The following is a 17,102-nucleotide window of genomic DNA, read 5'->3' as shown; positions in this document are numbered from 1 at the left end:
TTTCATCGTTATTTATCACTCTACTAATATTTGTGTTAGTGCTGGCCTTCTCAGTGCTATCTTATGCGCAATTCCAGATAAAAATGTTTAATCACTGGGTGTAGAAATGTTTCCCATATTAAATCACCAGGAATTTACTGAATTCAAAAACGCGTTAAAAGTTTCTTATTTTGCAATGAGTACTTCAAGATATGCTCCTTAGTGCTTCGGAAATGTTCATCATTCAACAGACTGCTGTGTGCACCAGGCAACACCATCGAAATTACTGCTGCATAACACAGGTGGAAAATAAAGTGCGCTATCTCCATGCAGTTCCTTTCACAAGCCTGACCAAAAAGAGTTATCAATTTTCTCTGGCAATACCTACGTGCTGTAAAACCTATCATTGAATAATTTCTTGTTTTGAGGATTTTGCCCAATGGCTCAATAGGGCTCCACAGTGACATACACAGCGACAAGGTTACTGGTTGTGATAGTGATGGGTTGACGGCTGGACTAGTTGACCTCGGTGGTCTTTTTCAATCTTAATGATTCTGCGAGTCCATGATTTCAGAACGACTTTTCCAAACCGTACGGGTGGAATGCAACGGACTGCACACAACACCCCCAATCCTCCCCTTCCCGCCCACCGCACTCCTCCCCCCAGCGCCTCTCCCCTCCGCCCAGCGACCCTCACGCGGCCGCTCCCCATTGGTCATCCCAGTGCGCCTGCGTCGTATCCACCAATGGGCGGTGGCCACGGCGGGGATCGCGGGGGCGGGGCCGAGCGGGCTGTGAGGAGCGGCGGCGGCGAAGGGCGGCAGGAGCGATGGGGGTGCGCGGCGCGGGCGGCGTCTGGTGGGGTAAGGGCCGTGCTGAGGGGATCTGAGGGGGGTAGTGGGGCCGTGGTGCGGTGACCAGGAAGGCGGGGGCTCCGTGGGGGGCTCAGTGTGGGGCTCAGTGTGTGGCTCAGTGTGTGAGGGGGGCGGCAGGCCGCGCCTGGAGCCGAGCCGTGGCCACTGTGCCGGTGGAGGAAGCGCGAAGGGCCCGGTCCGCCCGTAGGGCCCGGTGGGGAGGAGGAGGCGGCGGTCCTTGCAAGCGGGAGCAGCGGAGCAGTCGCTGGCCCTTACTCCGATTAAAAAAGCCGCTCTCGTTTCCAGTGATTAGTTTTTTGGTTTTTTTTTCACGTACCTGATTGCCCCAAGCTGGGGCGCGGTGCCGTGAGGGCGACGAGGGGTGAGTTAACGGCAGATAAAGGGCCGCGGGGTGAGGTGGGGCCGCGCGGCGTGCGGGGGGGTGGGCCAAGGAGGAGGGTCACGAAGTCTTCGTCCCACGGCAGAAGCTTTCCTTCCTGGCCCTTCGGGTGTAACGCGGCTCTTTGGTGGGAGCTGGTGGTAGTGCGGAGCCGTGAAGCTGGGCTGAGGGCACTGCTGACTGGCTGGTTTGGTTACGTGAGGAAACTGCTTTGGATATCCGGTGATGTGACTGATTGACCTGCTTAGTGGATGAAGGTAAGGCTGTCGATGTGGTCTGCCAGACTTCTGTAGAGCCGTGGACACTGTCCCCCACAGCATCCTTCTGGAGAAGCTGGCTGCCCATGGTTTGGATGGGCATGCGGTCTGCCTGGTGAAACACTGGGTGGATGGCTGGGCCCAAAGAGTTGTGATCAATGGAGTTAAATCCAGTTGGCGGCCAGTCACAAGCAGTGCCCCCCAGGGCTCAGTACTGGGGCTGCTTCTATTCAGTGTCTTTATTAATGTTCTTGATGAGGGGATTGAGTGCACCTTCAGTAAGTTTGCAGACGGCACCCAGTTGGGAGGGCGTGTTGATCTGCTGGAGGGTAGAAAGGCTCTACAGAGGGACCTGGATAGGCTAGATTGATGGGCCAAGGTAAACCATATGAGTCTCAATAGGGCCAAGTGTCGGGTCCTGCACTTTGGTCACAGCAACCCCAGCCAACCCTATAGACTTAGGGAGGAGTGGCTGGAAAGCAGCTTGATGGAAAGGGACCTTGGTGTGCTGATGGACCGTCAGCTGAATATGAGCCAGCAGTGTGCCCAGGTGACCAAGAAGGACAATGGCATCCTGGCTTGTATCAGGAATGGTGTGGTGAGCAGGGCTAGGGAAGTCATCCTGCCCCTGTACTTGGCATTGGTGAGGCCCCACCTTGAGTACTGTGTTCAGTTTTGGGCACCTCAGTACAGAAAGGACATTGAGGTGCTGGAATGGGTCCAAAGAAGGGCAACAAGGCTTGAGAAGGGCTTGGAGAAAATGCCCTACGAAGAGAGACTGAAGGAACTGGGGCTGTTTAGTCTGGGGAAGAGGAGGCTGAGGGGAGACCTCATTGCTCTCTTCAAATACGTGAAAGGTGATTGCAGTGAGAGCGGGGCTGGTCTCTTCTCACTGGTGACAGGTGACAGGACAAGGGGAAATGGCCTCAAGTTGCGCCGGGGGAGGTTTAGGTTGGATATCAGGAAGAACTTTTTTCCAGAAAGGGTTGTTAAGCACTGGAACAGGCTCCCCAGGGAGGTGGTTGAGTCACCATCCCTGAATGTGTTTAAAAATCGTTTGGATGTGGTGCTCGGGGAATTGATTTAGCAGTGGGTTGTTAGAGTAGTATGGTTAGGATGTGGTTGGACTTGATGATCTTGAAGGTCTTTTCCAACCTGAGCAATTCTGTGATTCTATGATTGCACCCGCTGTGGATTTCAAGCAGTCACAGATGTGTATTTTCCTGACTTAAATGCTTGTAGGAAAAGGATCTTATTATTTGCTGTGGATGAATTGAGCCTTGTATGTTTCATGAGTCAGAGTTACAATAAAACCCAAAATGTGCCAGTACGTGCATAGGTAAATTTCACCATATGCTTTCTTCCCTTAAGTTCTTCTTCATGAGCTGGAACTTCTGTGTTTGAAGTGACTGAAATGGCTGAGTGAGCTCTGTTCAGTTGCTGAATGTGTTTGACACAGGTCTCTTGGGTGATGACAAAACATGCTGGTTTCAATTCAGTCATCTCGTTCCATCTTGGGAAGGGTTTCTCAGTTGAGATTGCTTGTAACATGCCAGTAGGATTTTACATCCTTGTTACCTTGCTCCACCCCAGTGGCAACTGCTGCTGGCAGTCACAGTAACATGGGGAGACAGCTCTGAAAGTGGGTTGGTCTGCACTGAGGAGATACTGAAGGGACAGACTCAACCTAACGTGCAACTCTGGTGGAAACCAGTGAGGGTCACCCTAAGAGAAAGGGTTGGGAGATGCTGGTAAGAGGGTGTTATGCAGTGGATAAGGTACTGGTTTGCAGTGTGGTAGTTCAGCCCTGACCTCTGTCTGAGCACCCAAAATAGGTTACTTCTTTCCGCTTCCCTCATCTGCAGAATATGTATAATGAAACTTGACTTCTTGAGCACGACTGCTAATGCGTAGGTGATGCTGCACAGTCTGTGTACCATGTGCTGTAGAATTTTTGCATCATTGAACTATATCTTTCATATTCAGTCTTGAAGGAAGTGAATGTGCAGCTTCACAGAATCACAGAATTGCAGGGGCCGTAAGGGACCTCTAGAGATCATCAAGTCCAACCCCCCTGCAAAGCAGGCTCCCTAGACCAGGTTGCACAGGTTGGCGTCCAGGTGGGTCGTGAACGTCTCCAGAGAAGGAGACTCCACAGCCTCCCTGGGCAGCCTGTTCCAGTGCTCCGTCACCCTCACTGTGAAGAAGTTCTTACTCACATTTGTGCAGAACTTCCTATGCTTCAGTTTGTGGCTGTTTCCCCTTGTTGTATCACCACGCACTGCTGAAAAGAGTCTGGCCTCTTCCCTTTGCCTCCCACACATTAAATATTTATAAACATTAATCAGATCCCCTCTGAGTCTTCTATTCTCAAGGCTGAACAGACCCAGGTTGCTCAGCCTTTCCTCATAAGAGAGGTGCTCCAGGCCCCTTATCATCTTTGTGGCCCTCTGGTGGCCTCTTTCCAGGAAATCCCTGTCTTTTTTGTTCTGGGCTCCCAGGAACTGGACACAGTACTCCAGGTGAGGCCTGACCAGGGCAGAGTAGAGGGGGAGGATCACCTTCTGTGACCAGCTGGCCATGCTCTTCTTAATGCACCCCGGCTTGCTGTGCAAATTATAGCCACTTGCAGAAAAGCCAACTATTTTTGCCTAGTTCCAACTTCACTGTCTGAGCCTTTACTTCCCTGAGCCTTTGGTGATTTAGAAAGTCTTCTGTTGTATGAATTTTATTACGAAGATGCTTGTTGTTGTCTTTCATCAAGTCATCTCTTAATTCTGACAAGGCAGAAGAAAGGACTGTGAGATTGTACATGGAAAGTCTCAAATAGTAATAAGATCCAGAAGTGACCAGAAATATGAAATCCATTTTAACTGATAGCTACGTCCTTGTGCCTTTTCAGTGGGGAGTTTTGTTGTTAGAGCTCTAAGGGTGTTTGAGTTGTTAACTAGAGATATTTAGCAGCTGCTTTCCAGTCTGTTGCTAGATGGGCAAATCAGTGCTGGATTAGCATCCTCAGAAAGAATGAAGCTGGATGCATTCTGGTGCTGGTCCTAAAATTAGGATAGCTGTGCTAACACTAGCTGGGATGGTTCTGTGTTACATGATGCTATGAAAGGTGTGCGTGGTAGTGCAGTCAGCTGAGAGGTTGTTGTGCAGGAGAGGTGTGTGGATGGTTTTAAAGGTTCTGTGAGAGCAAACTGGGGGAAAAATTGTAGCTTATCTTGGGGATTCACGTGGAAGTCCTGCCTGTATGGTGCCAGTAGTGGTTAGGGTTGCAGCTTAGCATAGGTCCAGCTAGGTGTAGGCACTGAGAATATATTATATGATCCAATGGAATCATGATATAAGTGGTGAGTGAGTAACATATACTTTGTCCTCTGTTTTAGCTGGTCAAGCTGGAATCCTTTTCCCTTTTTTTTTTTTTGCTCATGTAATGACTTGCTAGAGGAGGGGAGATGATTTAGCCACATGAACAGGGGAGCTGTAAATGGCTCCAGGAATGCTGATTGTTTTGATTTTTTTTTCTTTCTTCTAGGCACAGTGAGCTGCACCTTATTCCTGGCAGTTAACGGTTTATATTCAGCCAGCGACGATGTGATAGAGCTAACACCAACCAACTTCAACAAGGAGGTCATTCAGAGCGAGAGCCTGTGGCTCGTGGAGTTCTATGCCCCATGGTGAGCATTACAGTTGCGTACTTGGTGCTTCTGCAAGATAAGAGCAAACATAGGAATCCTGTTGCTGATCAGTCCAGGGTTTGATTCAGTCATTGACAGTACACGTGTCAGCTTGGTAGCCTCATGACTAGAAAATCGTTGTAGTTGAGATTCCTTTTTCAGATGTCCTCACTGAGAGTAAAAGGGAAAAAGTAGCAAACACTGTAACAGCAAACCTTATATACCATTTTACTACTTAAACTTTTTCAGCTGAAATGAAAATTAGAAACTATATAAGTGCAATAGGTAAGTTAGATTGCTCTTCACTTCTGTCTTAACTTCAGTCAAATGTATAGCACAGAGCTGAATGTGCATTCACCATTATAAATACTGGCTTTGTGGATCTTAAATTACTGCCCTTTTCTCCCATGCAGCTTTTGTTCAGGGCAGTCTGTTCATCCTGCCTGTGAAGTCTGATCATGCGTATTCCATCTTTGCACAAATCCTCTGCACCATTGCTGCCCGAAGCTTCCACATCCTGATGAGGGGCCTTTTGTTGCAACAGGCTGACAGTGTCTGAACTGGGAGGCTTAGGAGAAGACTTACCTACTGCCTCTTCTAGTGCTGTTGCAGCTTTTCAGGCTAAACAGTGGAAATCAAGTGTAATTTCAGTAAAGGGCCAGCTTCTCTTACCCTGCAAATTCATTATGCCATGGTTGTTTGCTGGTTACCAGTCAGTCGTGGGTCTTCTCCTGGAGATGTCTGTGGGAGATTTTGTGCCAAAAATTCTTCCTAATTAAGGAGTTACCTCTGGAATCAACTTTTCAGTCCTCATCACAGATCCGTTTTATCTTTTAGCATTTTAGCAACAGAGGGAGTTTGTGCAAATCTGGATTTTGGTGCTCACTTTACCTACATGTTAGGAATTCTTGTGAGAGGTGTGCATGTGTATGTATCTGTGTAAAGTACATCTTTCTCTTCAGGTGGCTGGGGGATGATATGATGCAGTGTAGTCTCTTCCCCTCTTCATGGGTAGAACTCCTGTGGTTTTCAGTGTGCAGGTGTTCTGTAATTCAAACCCAAATAGGCTGCCCTCTACTTCATGAGATACTTATGCAGATCTGAAGGAATATTACTGTTATTTGTTGTTGTTGTTTTTTCTTTCAAAAGGTGTGGCCATTGTCAAAGGCTAACCCCTGAGTGGAAGAAAGCTGCAACAGCATTAAAAGTAAGTTTGACTTCTCACAAATGAGCTTGTGGCAGTGGATTGAAGAAAGTCTAGCTGTTCATCATTTGACTTGGAAACATGAAAGCAGAATGGAAATCCCCTAAATTGTAGCGTAGTAGTTAATTATACTTGTCCAGCTGCAGAAGCAGCCTGTCCCAGGTGCTTGAAAAGGCTACTTAAAAATATAAAAAATAATTAAGAAAAACTGTTGAGGAAGCAAGTCGGTTCTGTCCCAGTAGGTTTCCATTGTTGTTTTCCAAGTCTGCTTTTAACAGCTCCACAAAACTTCAGAATCCAGCCATTCCCAAAATAGCATGTTTCTCTTTTCTTCTTCTCACCGTCTTGTCCCTTCCTTTTGAAGGACAGGAACAGCATGAACTGAGTATTTGAGCACAGCTTTGTAAACTGTTGGTGATGAGTGTTTCTTTTATTGTAGAAAACTTGGTTGTGCAGTGATTTGCTGAGCTCTTTCCCAGAAAAGGGGGATGTAAAATATATATTCCCTTTTTGGGAGAAAACTATGTAAAGCTTTCAGGGTGAATAAAGAAATGAACTTATGAGGTATTCCCTAGTTCAGTGCTTCTTGGGGAGCTGCACCTTTCATTTGGTGGCTGTTATCTGACCTTACTAATAACTTATCTTGCCACCATGCATGGTATATAAGATGTGTTACATCACCGTGGAAGGTTTGTCTTAGTTTTAGTTCTTATTTCCACAGGGTGTAGTGAAAGTAGGTGCAGTAGATGCAGATAAGCATCAGTCCTTGGGTGGACAGTATGGAGTCAGAGGATTTCCAACTATCAAGATATTTGGAGCCAACAAAAACAAAGCAGAAGATTATCAGGGTAAGTGTGATACTCTTTCATGTGCTGCACGCCTGAATATAGTAATGATGCTAGCTGTTAGTGCTGGCTTGCGTGGCATTTCTTCCATGTCTGGTGGTATGGTAATGGAGAGAGACAGGTGGGTGAGATTTGTTTGACCAGCTGTATGTGTCCTGTCAGCAGTTTATAGTTGATGGAGGTCAACAAGCAGTTCCAGAAAATTACTTATTTCCTGCTGTTTACTGGGAGCTTGCCACAGTCATCTCCCCATCGGATGAAGTACATATTTGAAAAGCAGAAAATGAATCTTGTTGCTTGTGTTTTAAGTCTGTGTCCCACTGCTAGTATTGTATCTCTTACAGCCCAGCCCTGCTTTTCCTGAAGAATCCCTAGGGAGAGAATTTGTTCCTTACATTTGTGATTCAGTCGGTGGCCTGACTGGAAAGCAGTTTGGTGCTTTAATCATTCCTTTGGCTGCATTGCAGGTGGCCGGACAAGTGAAGCCATTGTTGATGCTGCTCTAAGTGCTCTTCGGTCCCTGGTGAAAGATCGTCTCAGTGGCAGAAGTGGAGGATACAGCTCTGGGAGACAGGTATTTGAGGAAATGCGTCGTTTTGTTTTTAACTGGAAGCTGTCCTACGCAGGAGAAGGAGACTGGAGCTTGTGCTCCCTATTCTCTAAGTTGGAAGAGACTTTCTAATTTTACCTAGTCCAATCTCCTGCTCCATGGAATGTCAGTTAGAGCACTTGCTCAGGGCTATGTCAAGGACATAGGGACTACAGAGACTGAAGTGTCTGGACAACCTTTGCCAGTGTTTGACCACCCTCATAGTAGAAACATTTTCTTAGAAGCTTAAATTGAATTCTTGTATTTCAACTTAAACCCTTATTTTTCGTTTAGTCACTTGACATTGTAGAGAAGAGTCTGGATTTTCTTTACTCCCTTACACCCAGGAATCTATATACATGAAAAGGATTCACACTGAGCCTTCTTTCTTGCAGGCTTAGCAATCTCAGCTCTCTCAGCCTCTCCTCATATGTCAGATGCATGAAGCCCTTAATCAGCTTTGCCCCCTGGCTAGACTTACTCCTGAGTGTGCCTGCCTCTGTTACACTGGGGAGCCCAGAACTGGACCCAGAACTACATATGTTTCTCACCAGTACTGAGTAGAAAAGCAGATCACCTACCACAACCTTCTGGTAACTCCTGCCTAATGCTACTCAGGAGGTTGCTGGCTCCTTTGCCACAGGAGTGCCTAAGTGGCTCAGGTACAACTTGTTCTCTACCAGGACCCAGTGCATGGAGTTACTCTTCTTCAGATGCATTACTTTACCTCTCACTCCGTTGAGCTTTGAGGTATTCCACTTCTCCAACTGTCTGAGGTAGCTCTGGGTGGCAGCACATCCATCTGGTGCATCAGACATTTGCTGGGAGGAATTTGTTGATGGCGTACACTCAGTCCCACTGTCCAGGTGGGGAAGATGTAGAACCAGTGTGCTAGAATTGACCCTTGGCAGATACCAGTAGTGACTTGGTGGTACTTAGCGCTGCAGATTGCAGTCCTTTGAATGCAGCAGCTCAGCACTCTGACTCCCTGGCTGTTTATCAAACCTCTACTTTCCTCAGTTCCTCAGTGAGGATGTTAGTGTCAAAAGCCTCATGAAGTCAAGACAGGTAACATCCACTGCTGTCCCCTCATGCACCAGACTGGTTATCCATCACGGAGAGCTATCAGGTCAGCATGTTTTATCTTCAGTAAATCTTTGCTGACTACTCCTAATGACCTTTGTGTCCTTAATATGGTTGGAAATCCCTTCCGGAAGGATTTGCTCCCTTACCTTCCCAGAGATTCAGGGTCTTGAAGCCTGCTTGGCACTGGGATGAGTTTGTTGGGTTTTCTTTAAATTTGGTAGCGTTCTGCTCTAGTTGGATTCCTACATTTTTCCCTGAAGATGCATTGAAAAGCTTCTGACTCGTACTACCGTTTCTAAATCATGGAACAAGTTTCTTGCATCTGCATCCTCAGACTGGCAAGAATAGAAGCCCTTGTAAGACTGTGCCATGTGGTTTATATCCCACTGGCATGTTTTATATCAGAAGCAGGGCACAGAGATGGATGTGATGGGAAGCAGAGAGCACTTTGTTCTCAGACTGATCTGAGCATGAAGAACTGGGGAAGTGTTCCTGCATCTTCCTGTTTGACCTGAATGCTGTTTATAAGAAAAGGTTCACTTGCTGTTTCTTGAAAGTGCTGTGGGAATAGGCTGCATAGACTTGTTGTCAGTTCCAAAATGGGAAAGTTGTATGACCTAACTCTCCCTGTTTTGTGTATTCAAATAAAGACCATTTGGCACAACGCGACACGGAATAGCTTGTGTGGGAAACCTGTTTTGGTTGCCTCATACGTGAGGGTCTGTTTGTTTCTTACAGAGCCGAGAGAGCGGAGGTGGAGATAAAAAGGATGTGATTGAACTGACTGATGACAGCTTCGATAAGAATGTCTTAAATAGTGACGATGTGTGGATGGTGGAGTTTTATGCCCCGTGGTGTGGGCACTGCAAAAAGTAAATGAGTTCTTTTGTTTTTGTTGTTGTTGTGTACAGTACACTTAATCCCCTGAAAGGGGCTTTGGTTATGTCAGAGGTGGTGGTTGTGGTTTTGTTTTTTTTATGTAAGGAGCTTAACCAAAAATGTGTGGGCTTCTCTTGCTTAGGGTACCTTGCTTTTGCTCTGGCTGCACGCTTCCTTAGCAGTAAAATTGCTGGTTACCAATGGAAATAAGATTCAGAAGTTAAGATTAACCTTTTCGCTCTTTTGATGCAGGACTTCCATTTGGAATAATCTAGCTAGCTCTTACACTCCACAGACTCTTTCTTTTCCCTCTGAGCGGAGCATGCTACGTAGTGTTGGAATGTGGTATACTTTTGCTAACTCTGAGAGGGCTTGGAACACCAATAATCTTCTTGTTTTTTAGTCTGGAGCCAGAATGGGCAGCTGCTGCCACTGAGGTGAAGGAGCAAACCAAGGGAAAAGTCAAGCTGGCTGCAGTAGATGCAACAGTCAATCAGATGCTGGCAAGCCGGTATGGGGTGAGTGTGCTTTGCAGTGATGGCGATTTCCTTCCTGTCCCTAGTTTCTTTCAGTCTTACTGATCTTAAGCTGGCACTACTCAATTGTTTTGTGTTAAAAGTGTTAAATGGCACATACAGTTTATACACAATTCTTGAATGTCAGTAGCAGTACAAAAGGGGTAAGAGGAAAAGAGTGAATTTGAATGTTACTGATGGGAAAAAAGCTGTTTGTCATCGTAACATCTTGAATAGCTTTATCACCTGAAGCAAGAGGTCTCTTCCTTCAGACTTGTATGTGTTCTGGAGATACTCAGAGAACGTGTGCTGCTCTGAGCCATGTGTCAGGAGTTGCTCCAATGATATTAGCTACCTTGATAACTTACGCTGCACATCCAAAGCAAGCTGCCAGGCTTATATTTTTTTAATACGATATGGGAGTGTTTACAGTGTGCTGCTTATTTTCCCCGTGAGTGCAGGTAGCTGGCAGTCAGAAGCACTAAATGAGTTGTATTTGAAGTGTAGCAGAGGGAGCTTATGGCCTGTTTGTTGCACTGTAGGCACCCTGCTGTTTCTCCAGAGATAAATTGGGAAACCAGTATTAAGAAATAAGCAGTACACAGTGCTCCGTGGCTCTGAGCTGAGGCTGAAGCCTTTGCTGGTCATTTCTTAAACTTAAAACATTGTTTCAGTGTGTTAACACTGTTTTGAATTGTTGCAGAAGCAACAAGATTGTTAAAGTTCACTTGTTAGGTGTTGTAAGACTTGATTCATGGAGATGTTAAATCTCTTCTCCTCCTCTTAATCTAGAGCACGGTGGAGTAGTGGATGCCATCTACCATGAATGTTCAGATTTATTTAGCTGGTTATTGTAACTTCTCTTCCAGATTCGTGGATTTCCCACGATTAAAATATTCCAGAAAGGAGAAGACCCTGTTGATTATGATGGAGGGAGAACTAGATCTGATATCATTGCTCGTGCTCTGGATCTGTTTTCTGATAATGCGCCACCACCTGAGCTCCTGGAGGTATCTCTACTTCATTTTTTTTTTCAAATTGCTTTTCCATTTATATCCTTTGTAGCAATTTTTACAGGACTATATTGATGGTAAATAAAACAGCCAAGTTGTGCTGCTTGTGCACCACTTTGTGGCAGAAATAGGCAAGAATGGCAAGTCTGATCTCTTAGCTTTCTGTTATTTTATTCTTATTGTGAATGTATTGTTCACTGAAGGATTGAGAATTGATACAGTGAAGGCACCAACAGTGCTGGTGCCACTACATCTGAATTCTCTCTTAGCAAATGACTGAAAAGTTCTGTGAAGAACAAGACAGTAGGATTTTATCTATGCTGTCCATTAGGAGTTGCATGAAGACTGACACAGCCTGTTGTGCAAAAAATTCTGCCTTCAATATGGTGTCTTCTGGTTTTGGCTTGATGGAAGTAGGACTGAAATGGTAATTTGAATCAGTTGTCTCTGAAGTGGGGTACGTGCACCCTTGTGGGTGTGCAAGATGACCCACTGAGCTGCAGGAAAAAAAATCTTCATTGTTAATAAGATGACGCTTTAATGAGGAGTATTTTCATCTCATTGTTTAATTTCTATTTTACACATACTTTATAAAATAGGGTATTAGTAGATTAACAGCAGATTTACACAATTTGTAAATGTATTCAAGGCTGCACACTGAGTGGTGCACAGTCAGAGTTTGTCAATCACTGGTCTAAGTAACTGGATTGATTCCCTTTTTAAGGTAGTAGATCAGGTAAAATTGAGATTGCTCCATCAAACAGCAATTAAATTTACTTGTCTTCAGCAAGTGCTGCACCCTGCTGGCTCTCCTTACACTAGCAACAGCATGAAGGAACTCCAGGCACATGAGTAGGTCTGGGTGTGCTGTTTGCAGTGATTAGTAATTAGACCAGTGGTTTGTTTTACACCAGCCCTGGTCCAAGGACAGCAGTCTTGAGCAGAAGTGACATCTTGCTGTGTTCCCTGTAAGCCTTATGTAGTACTGCTTATTTTCCTCTTTCTGCAAGTGTTAACATAAGGCATGATGAGCTCTTTGTATTTAGTCTTACCTTGAGTAATGAGTGAAGTATGCAGTGCTTCTAAGATTTGTATTGCTTGAGGTGCTTATTACCTCATCGGATGGAGCTGATGAGCTGTAGAGGGAAGTGCAGTCGCAGCAGGATAATCAAAAATCTCTTTTTCAGTGATTTTTTTTTTGTGTTTCTTTTAGATAATTAGTGAAGATGTTCTGAAGACTACCTGCGATGCTCATCAGCTCTGCATCATTTCTGTCCTGCCTCATATTCTTGACACAGGTAGGCATACAAGCAAGCAGTCTCCTATGGGAATTTGTCCTTTTAAGCCTGTGGTTGTGTTTAACTTGTTCAATTCTGTCTGACAAACAGGAGCCTCGGGGAGGAATTCTTACCTGGATGTCATGTTAAAAATGGCTGAGAAATACAAAAAGAAAATGTGGGGGTAAGTGGCATTGTGGCCTGTTTTTGTGTTTTTTTTATAAAAAGTGCACATCTTTAGGGGGAAAGAATCTTATGTGGCAGTGATGTACCTGCAGATAGAGTTGTTCCTTGTTCTGGATTCTCTGCCTGGGCATTTCACTGACTGGGCTGAGGGCTGCTTGCAGCTGTAGAATAAACTTCTTGACTTTTTCCCTCATTTCTTAATGCACCTCTCAAATCTTGCATGGGCAAGCTATATCTAAGCATTAATGTGATCAAGTAGTCTTGTCAGAATGTTACAGTATTTTAGGGTGATATTTTAGACTCTTTCAGAGTTTTTTGCTGATGAGTAATGCTGCCGGTATGACTGTGGAATTCTCAACAAATAAAAATAGCAGCTTATTAACAAATCTCATGCTCCTAAAGGAGCAGACCAGCAGGTTCAACCTCTTCCTCTAAAATGCCTGTTAGTTTCTCTGGAAAGTGAGATTTGTTCAGATGCTGACTGCTGTGAAAAGGGCAAAATGGCATGAAAGTGTGGGGGAAAAAATGTGGCGATTTGCTGGTTCCAAAGGATCCTTGAGGACTTGATAAGCATTAGAGAAACTGAGACCTGACCAGTGAGGAAAAAAAATACTGGGTGAAATGTTGGTCTCTTAGTGTTTGTCCAGAAATCCTCTACAGTGGGATTTGATTGGTACTTGGTCATGCTTTAGATAAACCTTGCTTGATGTAGGCTAGAGGTGTGGGATTTTGTTCAGATCGGTAGCATAGTTCTTGCCTTAGGATGTCTTACGTAGTTGTTCTGATTCACCTGAAAAGCAGCTGTGATGGTGGGGATGGCTGGGAGGAGCTGCTCGGGAGGGACTTCTCTGTTTTGTACCAGTTGAAGACCCTGCTATTCCCTGCTGATGGAAATAACAAGGGGATGGGTTGGCACTGTTGAGAGCAAGTCAGAGTGCAGTGCTGACTGCAGGGCTGCAAGATGTGTGTGACTAAAATGACTGTAATGCCTTTCCTGATTTCTGTTTTCTATTTTATTTTTACCTCAAGGTGGCTGTGGACTGAAGCTGGTGCTCAGTCAGATCTTGAGAGCTCTTTGGGAATTGGAGGCTTTGGGTATCCAGCAATGGCAGCTGTTAATGCCCGGAAGATGAAATTTGCCCTTCTGAAAGGATCATTCAGTGAGCAAGGGATTAATGAGTTTCTCAGGTAAGAAATCCTTCAAAGTGAGGCTGTGGCTCACAATAAGACTGGAGAAAGGGAATGGTTTCAATAGCATTACAACTATTAAGCAGTATACCTGTTTGTAGTGAACACATACAGTCAGGAAGTTGGCTACTTAGAATTTAATTTTGGTTTTGCTAAAACTTTTGAAAATAGTTTGAAAACAAAGACGAGAACTTTCATCGTGAAAAACTCTTTTTTTTAGTAATCCAAAGAATTCTTAGGATTTGGTAATGAGTGCTGTTCTCTTACGAGTGATCTTTCTGGTCCTGTTCTATGTCTTATTTGCCCTGAAAGAGTGCAAAAGGATTAGCTCTTCAGCTCTGTAATATTTCTTCAGCAAGCATAAGCAGCAGGTGCAGGATGGGATTCCTCCAAGCAGGAGCTGGTTATCCTGGACCCCTTGGAGACAGTAGAGGCTTAGAGTCTGCTTAAAAGAAACATTATCTCTAGCTTTTTAAGGTTAAAGTTGCATAAAATAGATCACTCCCCAAACTGGAATTACAAGCTCTTCTTTGAGTTGTATTAACAGCGTATTGTGCATCTCCTTAAGGGCCTGCTTTTGTCCATGAGTATTACAGAGGGCACTGATGAAATACAGAACACTGTAGCTTAAAATGTTTGTTTGTCTCTCTCGATCTTTGAATCTAATTATAAATTGTCAGTGCTGCTTTAAGGGCTATTTATCATTTTCTGTTTCTCAAATTTCCTTCTCCTTCAAGATAAGGAGATCACAGATCTAAATTATCTCTCGTAAGAAGTGTAGTCAGGTGCCTTCCTGTAACCTGAGGCAGGCACTGTTCCAGGTGGATGGAGACTGGAGAAAATTCTTTAATTTGTCTCTTCTCAGGGAACTATCTGTCGGTCGTGGTTCCACAGCACCAGTGGGAGGTGGAGCTTTCCCTAAAATTCATGCAGTTGAACCTTGGGATGGCAAAGATGGTGAGGTAAGAAGTGCTCAATCTCTAAAAGTGCTGATGTTTTGCCAAGTTCAGAAGTAGCTGGACAGAGTAACTAAGAACTGGCAGTGTGCTGGGTGGGAGAAACTGTAGCAAGTCATCCTGATGGTCGGGTGGCAGGAATTAGTTAAGGGGAAGAAAGACACCAGGTTTGTTGTGTGACATTATGGACAGGCATTCCTGTCTAACAGTTAGAATGTAACAGGAAAAGTTCAGTCCCTTCAGGCTGAAACATGCATTATTAACCCATGCTGAGTAAGGAAGATTGTAGTGTATGCAAGACCCAAAAGCTGTGGAGATTTTGCTGTATGCTGACTTGACTCAATTCATAAATTAAGCCCACGCAATGATCTGAGTACGTTCTTGTTTAAAGTTCAGCACTGCTGTAAAAGTCAGTTAGTACAATCCTTTGGCCTACTTCAGATGGTGAAAATACAGAATGTGGTAATATTCTGTTACCTTGTCTGTTTGCGTTTATATGGGCTATATTTAATTAGTAAGTAGCAAACATCCCTCTTCCAGTCTCAACTCTGATCAGCTGTCCTGTGCTCCAAGTGCTGTGAGGTTTTTTGTGAACCAGAGATGACAGGAAGGAACTTTGCTTTTTCTCTGAAGGATCTTTCCAAGTCAGTGATGCTCCAGCGCTGTTTGCTGATTAAACGCTTGCTCAAAACTGTTGCTTTCTCACAGCTTCCAGTTGAAGATGATATTGATCTCAGCGATGTGGATCTGGATGATATCTGGGAGAAAGATGAGCTGTGAGATCTTCAGGAGACTTCTTTTCTTGGGAGAGTTTGCGCAGCAGTTTGCAACCTGGTTCACATTCAGATGGATATTCCAGTGGCCTTTTCATGGAGAAATAGCACGTGACACACTGTGCTATGTGATGCACTGCAGCAGTGAACTGTACGCAACTCAAGAAAACATTGCAGAAATTCTATGAATTGTCATTACCAGTAAACTTGATTGTATTCTATGTAACAAATGTTTTGAGGACAACATTGTTTTTTTTTTTTCTTCAAAACATCTTGGGTTTTATTTTATTGGTAGCGTGCTGGTTGAGTGTTACAGGAGGCTGTTAGTGTAGTCAATTTTAAATGTTTTTTCTTTCTTTTCTGTGGAGGTGGAACCTGGTCAGCTTCTGTTTCGATTAAATAAAACAGAATATTTTTGACACACAGTGTTAGTCTTGTACAGAGAAGTGGAGGTGCTCATGCTAAAAGTTAGCCTGGTTTGGATGACTTCAAAAACAATGGCAGAAGGGGGAGGCTGGTGAAGAGAGCTATCCTGAACCTCGCTCTTCAGCTGCGAAAGGTATTGATAGTTTGTGCTAAAGCTTGGTTAGAGAGGTAATCTTAGCTTAAACGTTCTTCAGGCTGCCCTTTCCTATTCTTTCTCAGGGGTTTTCTCTTTCTTTGTGCCAGACTTGATATGGTCATTAATACAGTGGGAGTTGGGTTGTTGCTGCAATGGGAGTTGCCATCCAGTAGAAAACACTGCTGAGCTGGGAGCTGCTGGTTTTTTCCCCAGGACTGGCAGTGAAACTAATCCCCATCTTTAGGGCACGAGTATTTCTAGGTGCTAATAGTAAAAAGCCAAAGTGCTGTCTCTAGCAGCTTGGATCTGGTATTTCTCTTTCCATCTGATGTTGTTCTGATATGAAATTGCAGTTTCCTTTTAAAAGGAAGCAGAACTGGGAGTGAGGACAGTTAGTGCTCCATTTTTTTGTTAATAAAAAAACACCATAGCCTTTTGTAGCTTTCCATGTCTTGTGTATCAGTGTCTGGTAGAGTGACCCTCACATGATCAGTTTCATTCTAAGTAAGGAATGAAGGAACTAAGAGTTCCTGTTTTTTCAAGCAAATAATTTAAAATGGATATACATCATCTAGTGTTGTCCGTAAGAGATTGCCTTTCATAGGGATGAGCTAGGAGCAATGTTATAATTGCTGGCAGCCTGACCTCTGATGTGGGGCAGGAAACCTCCAATTCTCCGCTGTCCCAGCACATGAGCTCTTCTAACAGATGTGTTCTAACTGAAGCATCTTGGCAAAAACTGAACTTGGGAGCACTTGGAACTACAAGTCATTCTCCAGTCAGCAGTCTTTGAAACTCTTTCTTCCTAAGATATTTAAACTTAAGGAAAAAAAACCAAAAGCCTTGGGGCTTTGCTCTG

The 17,102-nt window shown here is 44.5% G+C and overlaps 1 protein-coding gene across 1 annotated transcript; it reads left to right on the top strand.

Annotated features, from left to right (window-relative positions):
- PDIA6 (protein disulfide isomerase family A member 6) lies at positions 725–16,106 on the top strand. The gene is made up of 13 exons (XM_021390604.1): positions 725–842; positions 5,029–5,170; positions 6,320–6,377; positions 7,096–7,222; positions 7,687–7,793; positions 9,633–9,766; positions 10,177–10,291; positions 11,158–11,298; positions 12,515–12,599; positions 12,690–12,762; positions 13,794–13,952; positions 14,818–14,914; positions 15,617–16,106. Exons 1-13 carry the CDS (start codon positions 809–811, stop codon positions 15,686–15,688), a joined length of 1,344 nt encoding a protein of 447 aa, XP_021246279.1. The 5' UTR covers positions 725–808; the 3' UTR covers positions 15,689–16,106.

Source organism: Numida meleagris, chromosome 3 (genome assembly GCF_002078875.1).
Source record: "Numida meleagris isolate 19003 breed g44 Domestic line chromosome 3, NumMel1.0, whole genome shotgun sequence".
NCBI classification, from domain to species: domain Eukaryota; kingdom Metazoa; phylum Chordata; class Aves; order Galliformes; family Numididae; genus Numida; species Numida meleagris.
This window is presented reverse-complemented; position numbering and strand designations above follow the sequence as displayed.

Bases quoted from the DNA above. Each gene is read 5' to 3' on its own strand.
- PDIA6 (XM_021390604.1), top strand. From the start codon at position 809: ATGGGGGTGCGCGGCGCGGGCGGCGTCTGGTGGG. The intron at 10,292-11,157 runs GTGAGTGTGCTT...CTTCTCTTCCAG, and splicing joins TGCTGGCAAGCCGGTATGGG to ATTCGTGGATTTCCCACGAT. The intron at 12,763-13,793 runs GTAAGTGGCATT...TTTTACCTCAAG, and splicing joins TACAAAAAGAAAATGTGGGG to GTGGCTGTGGACTGAAGCTG.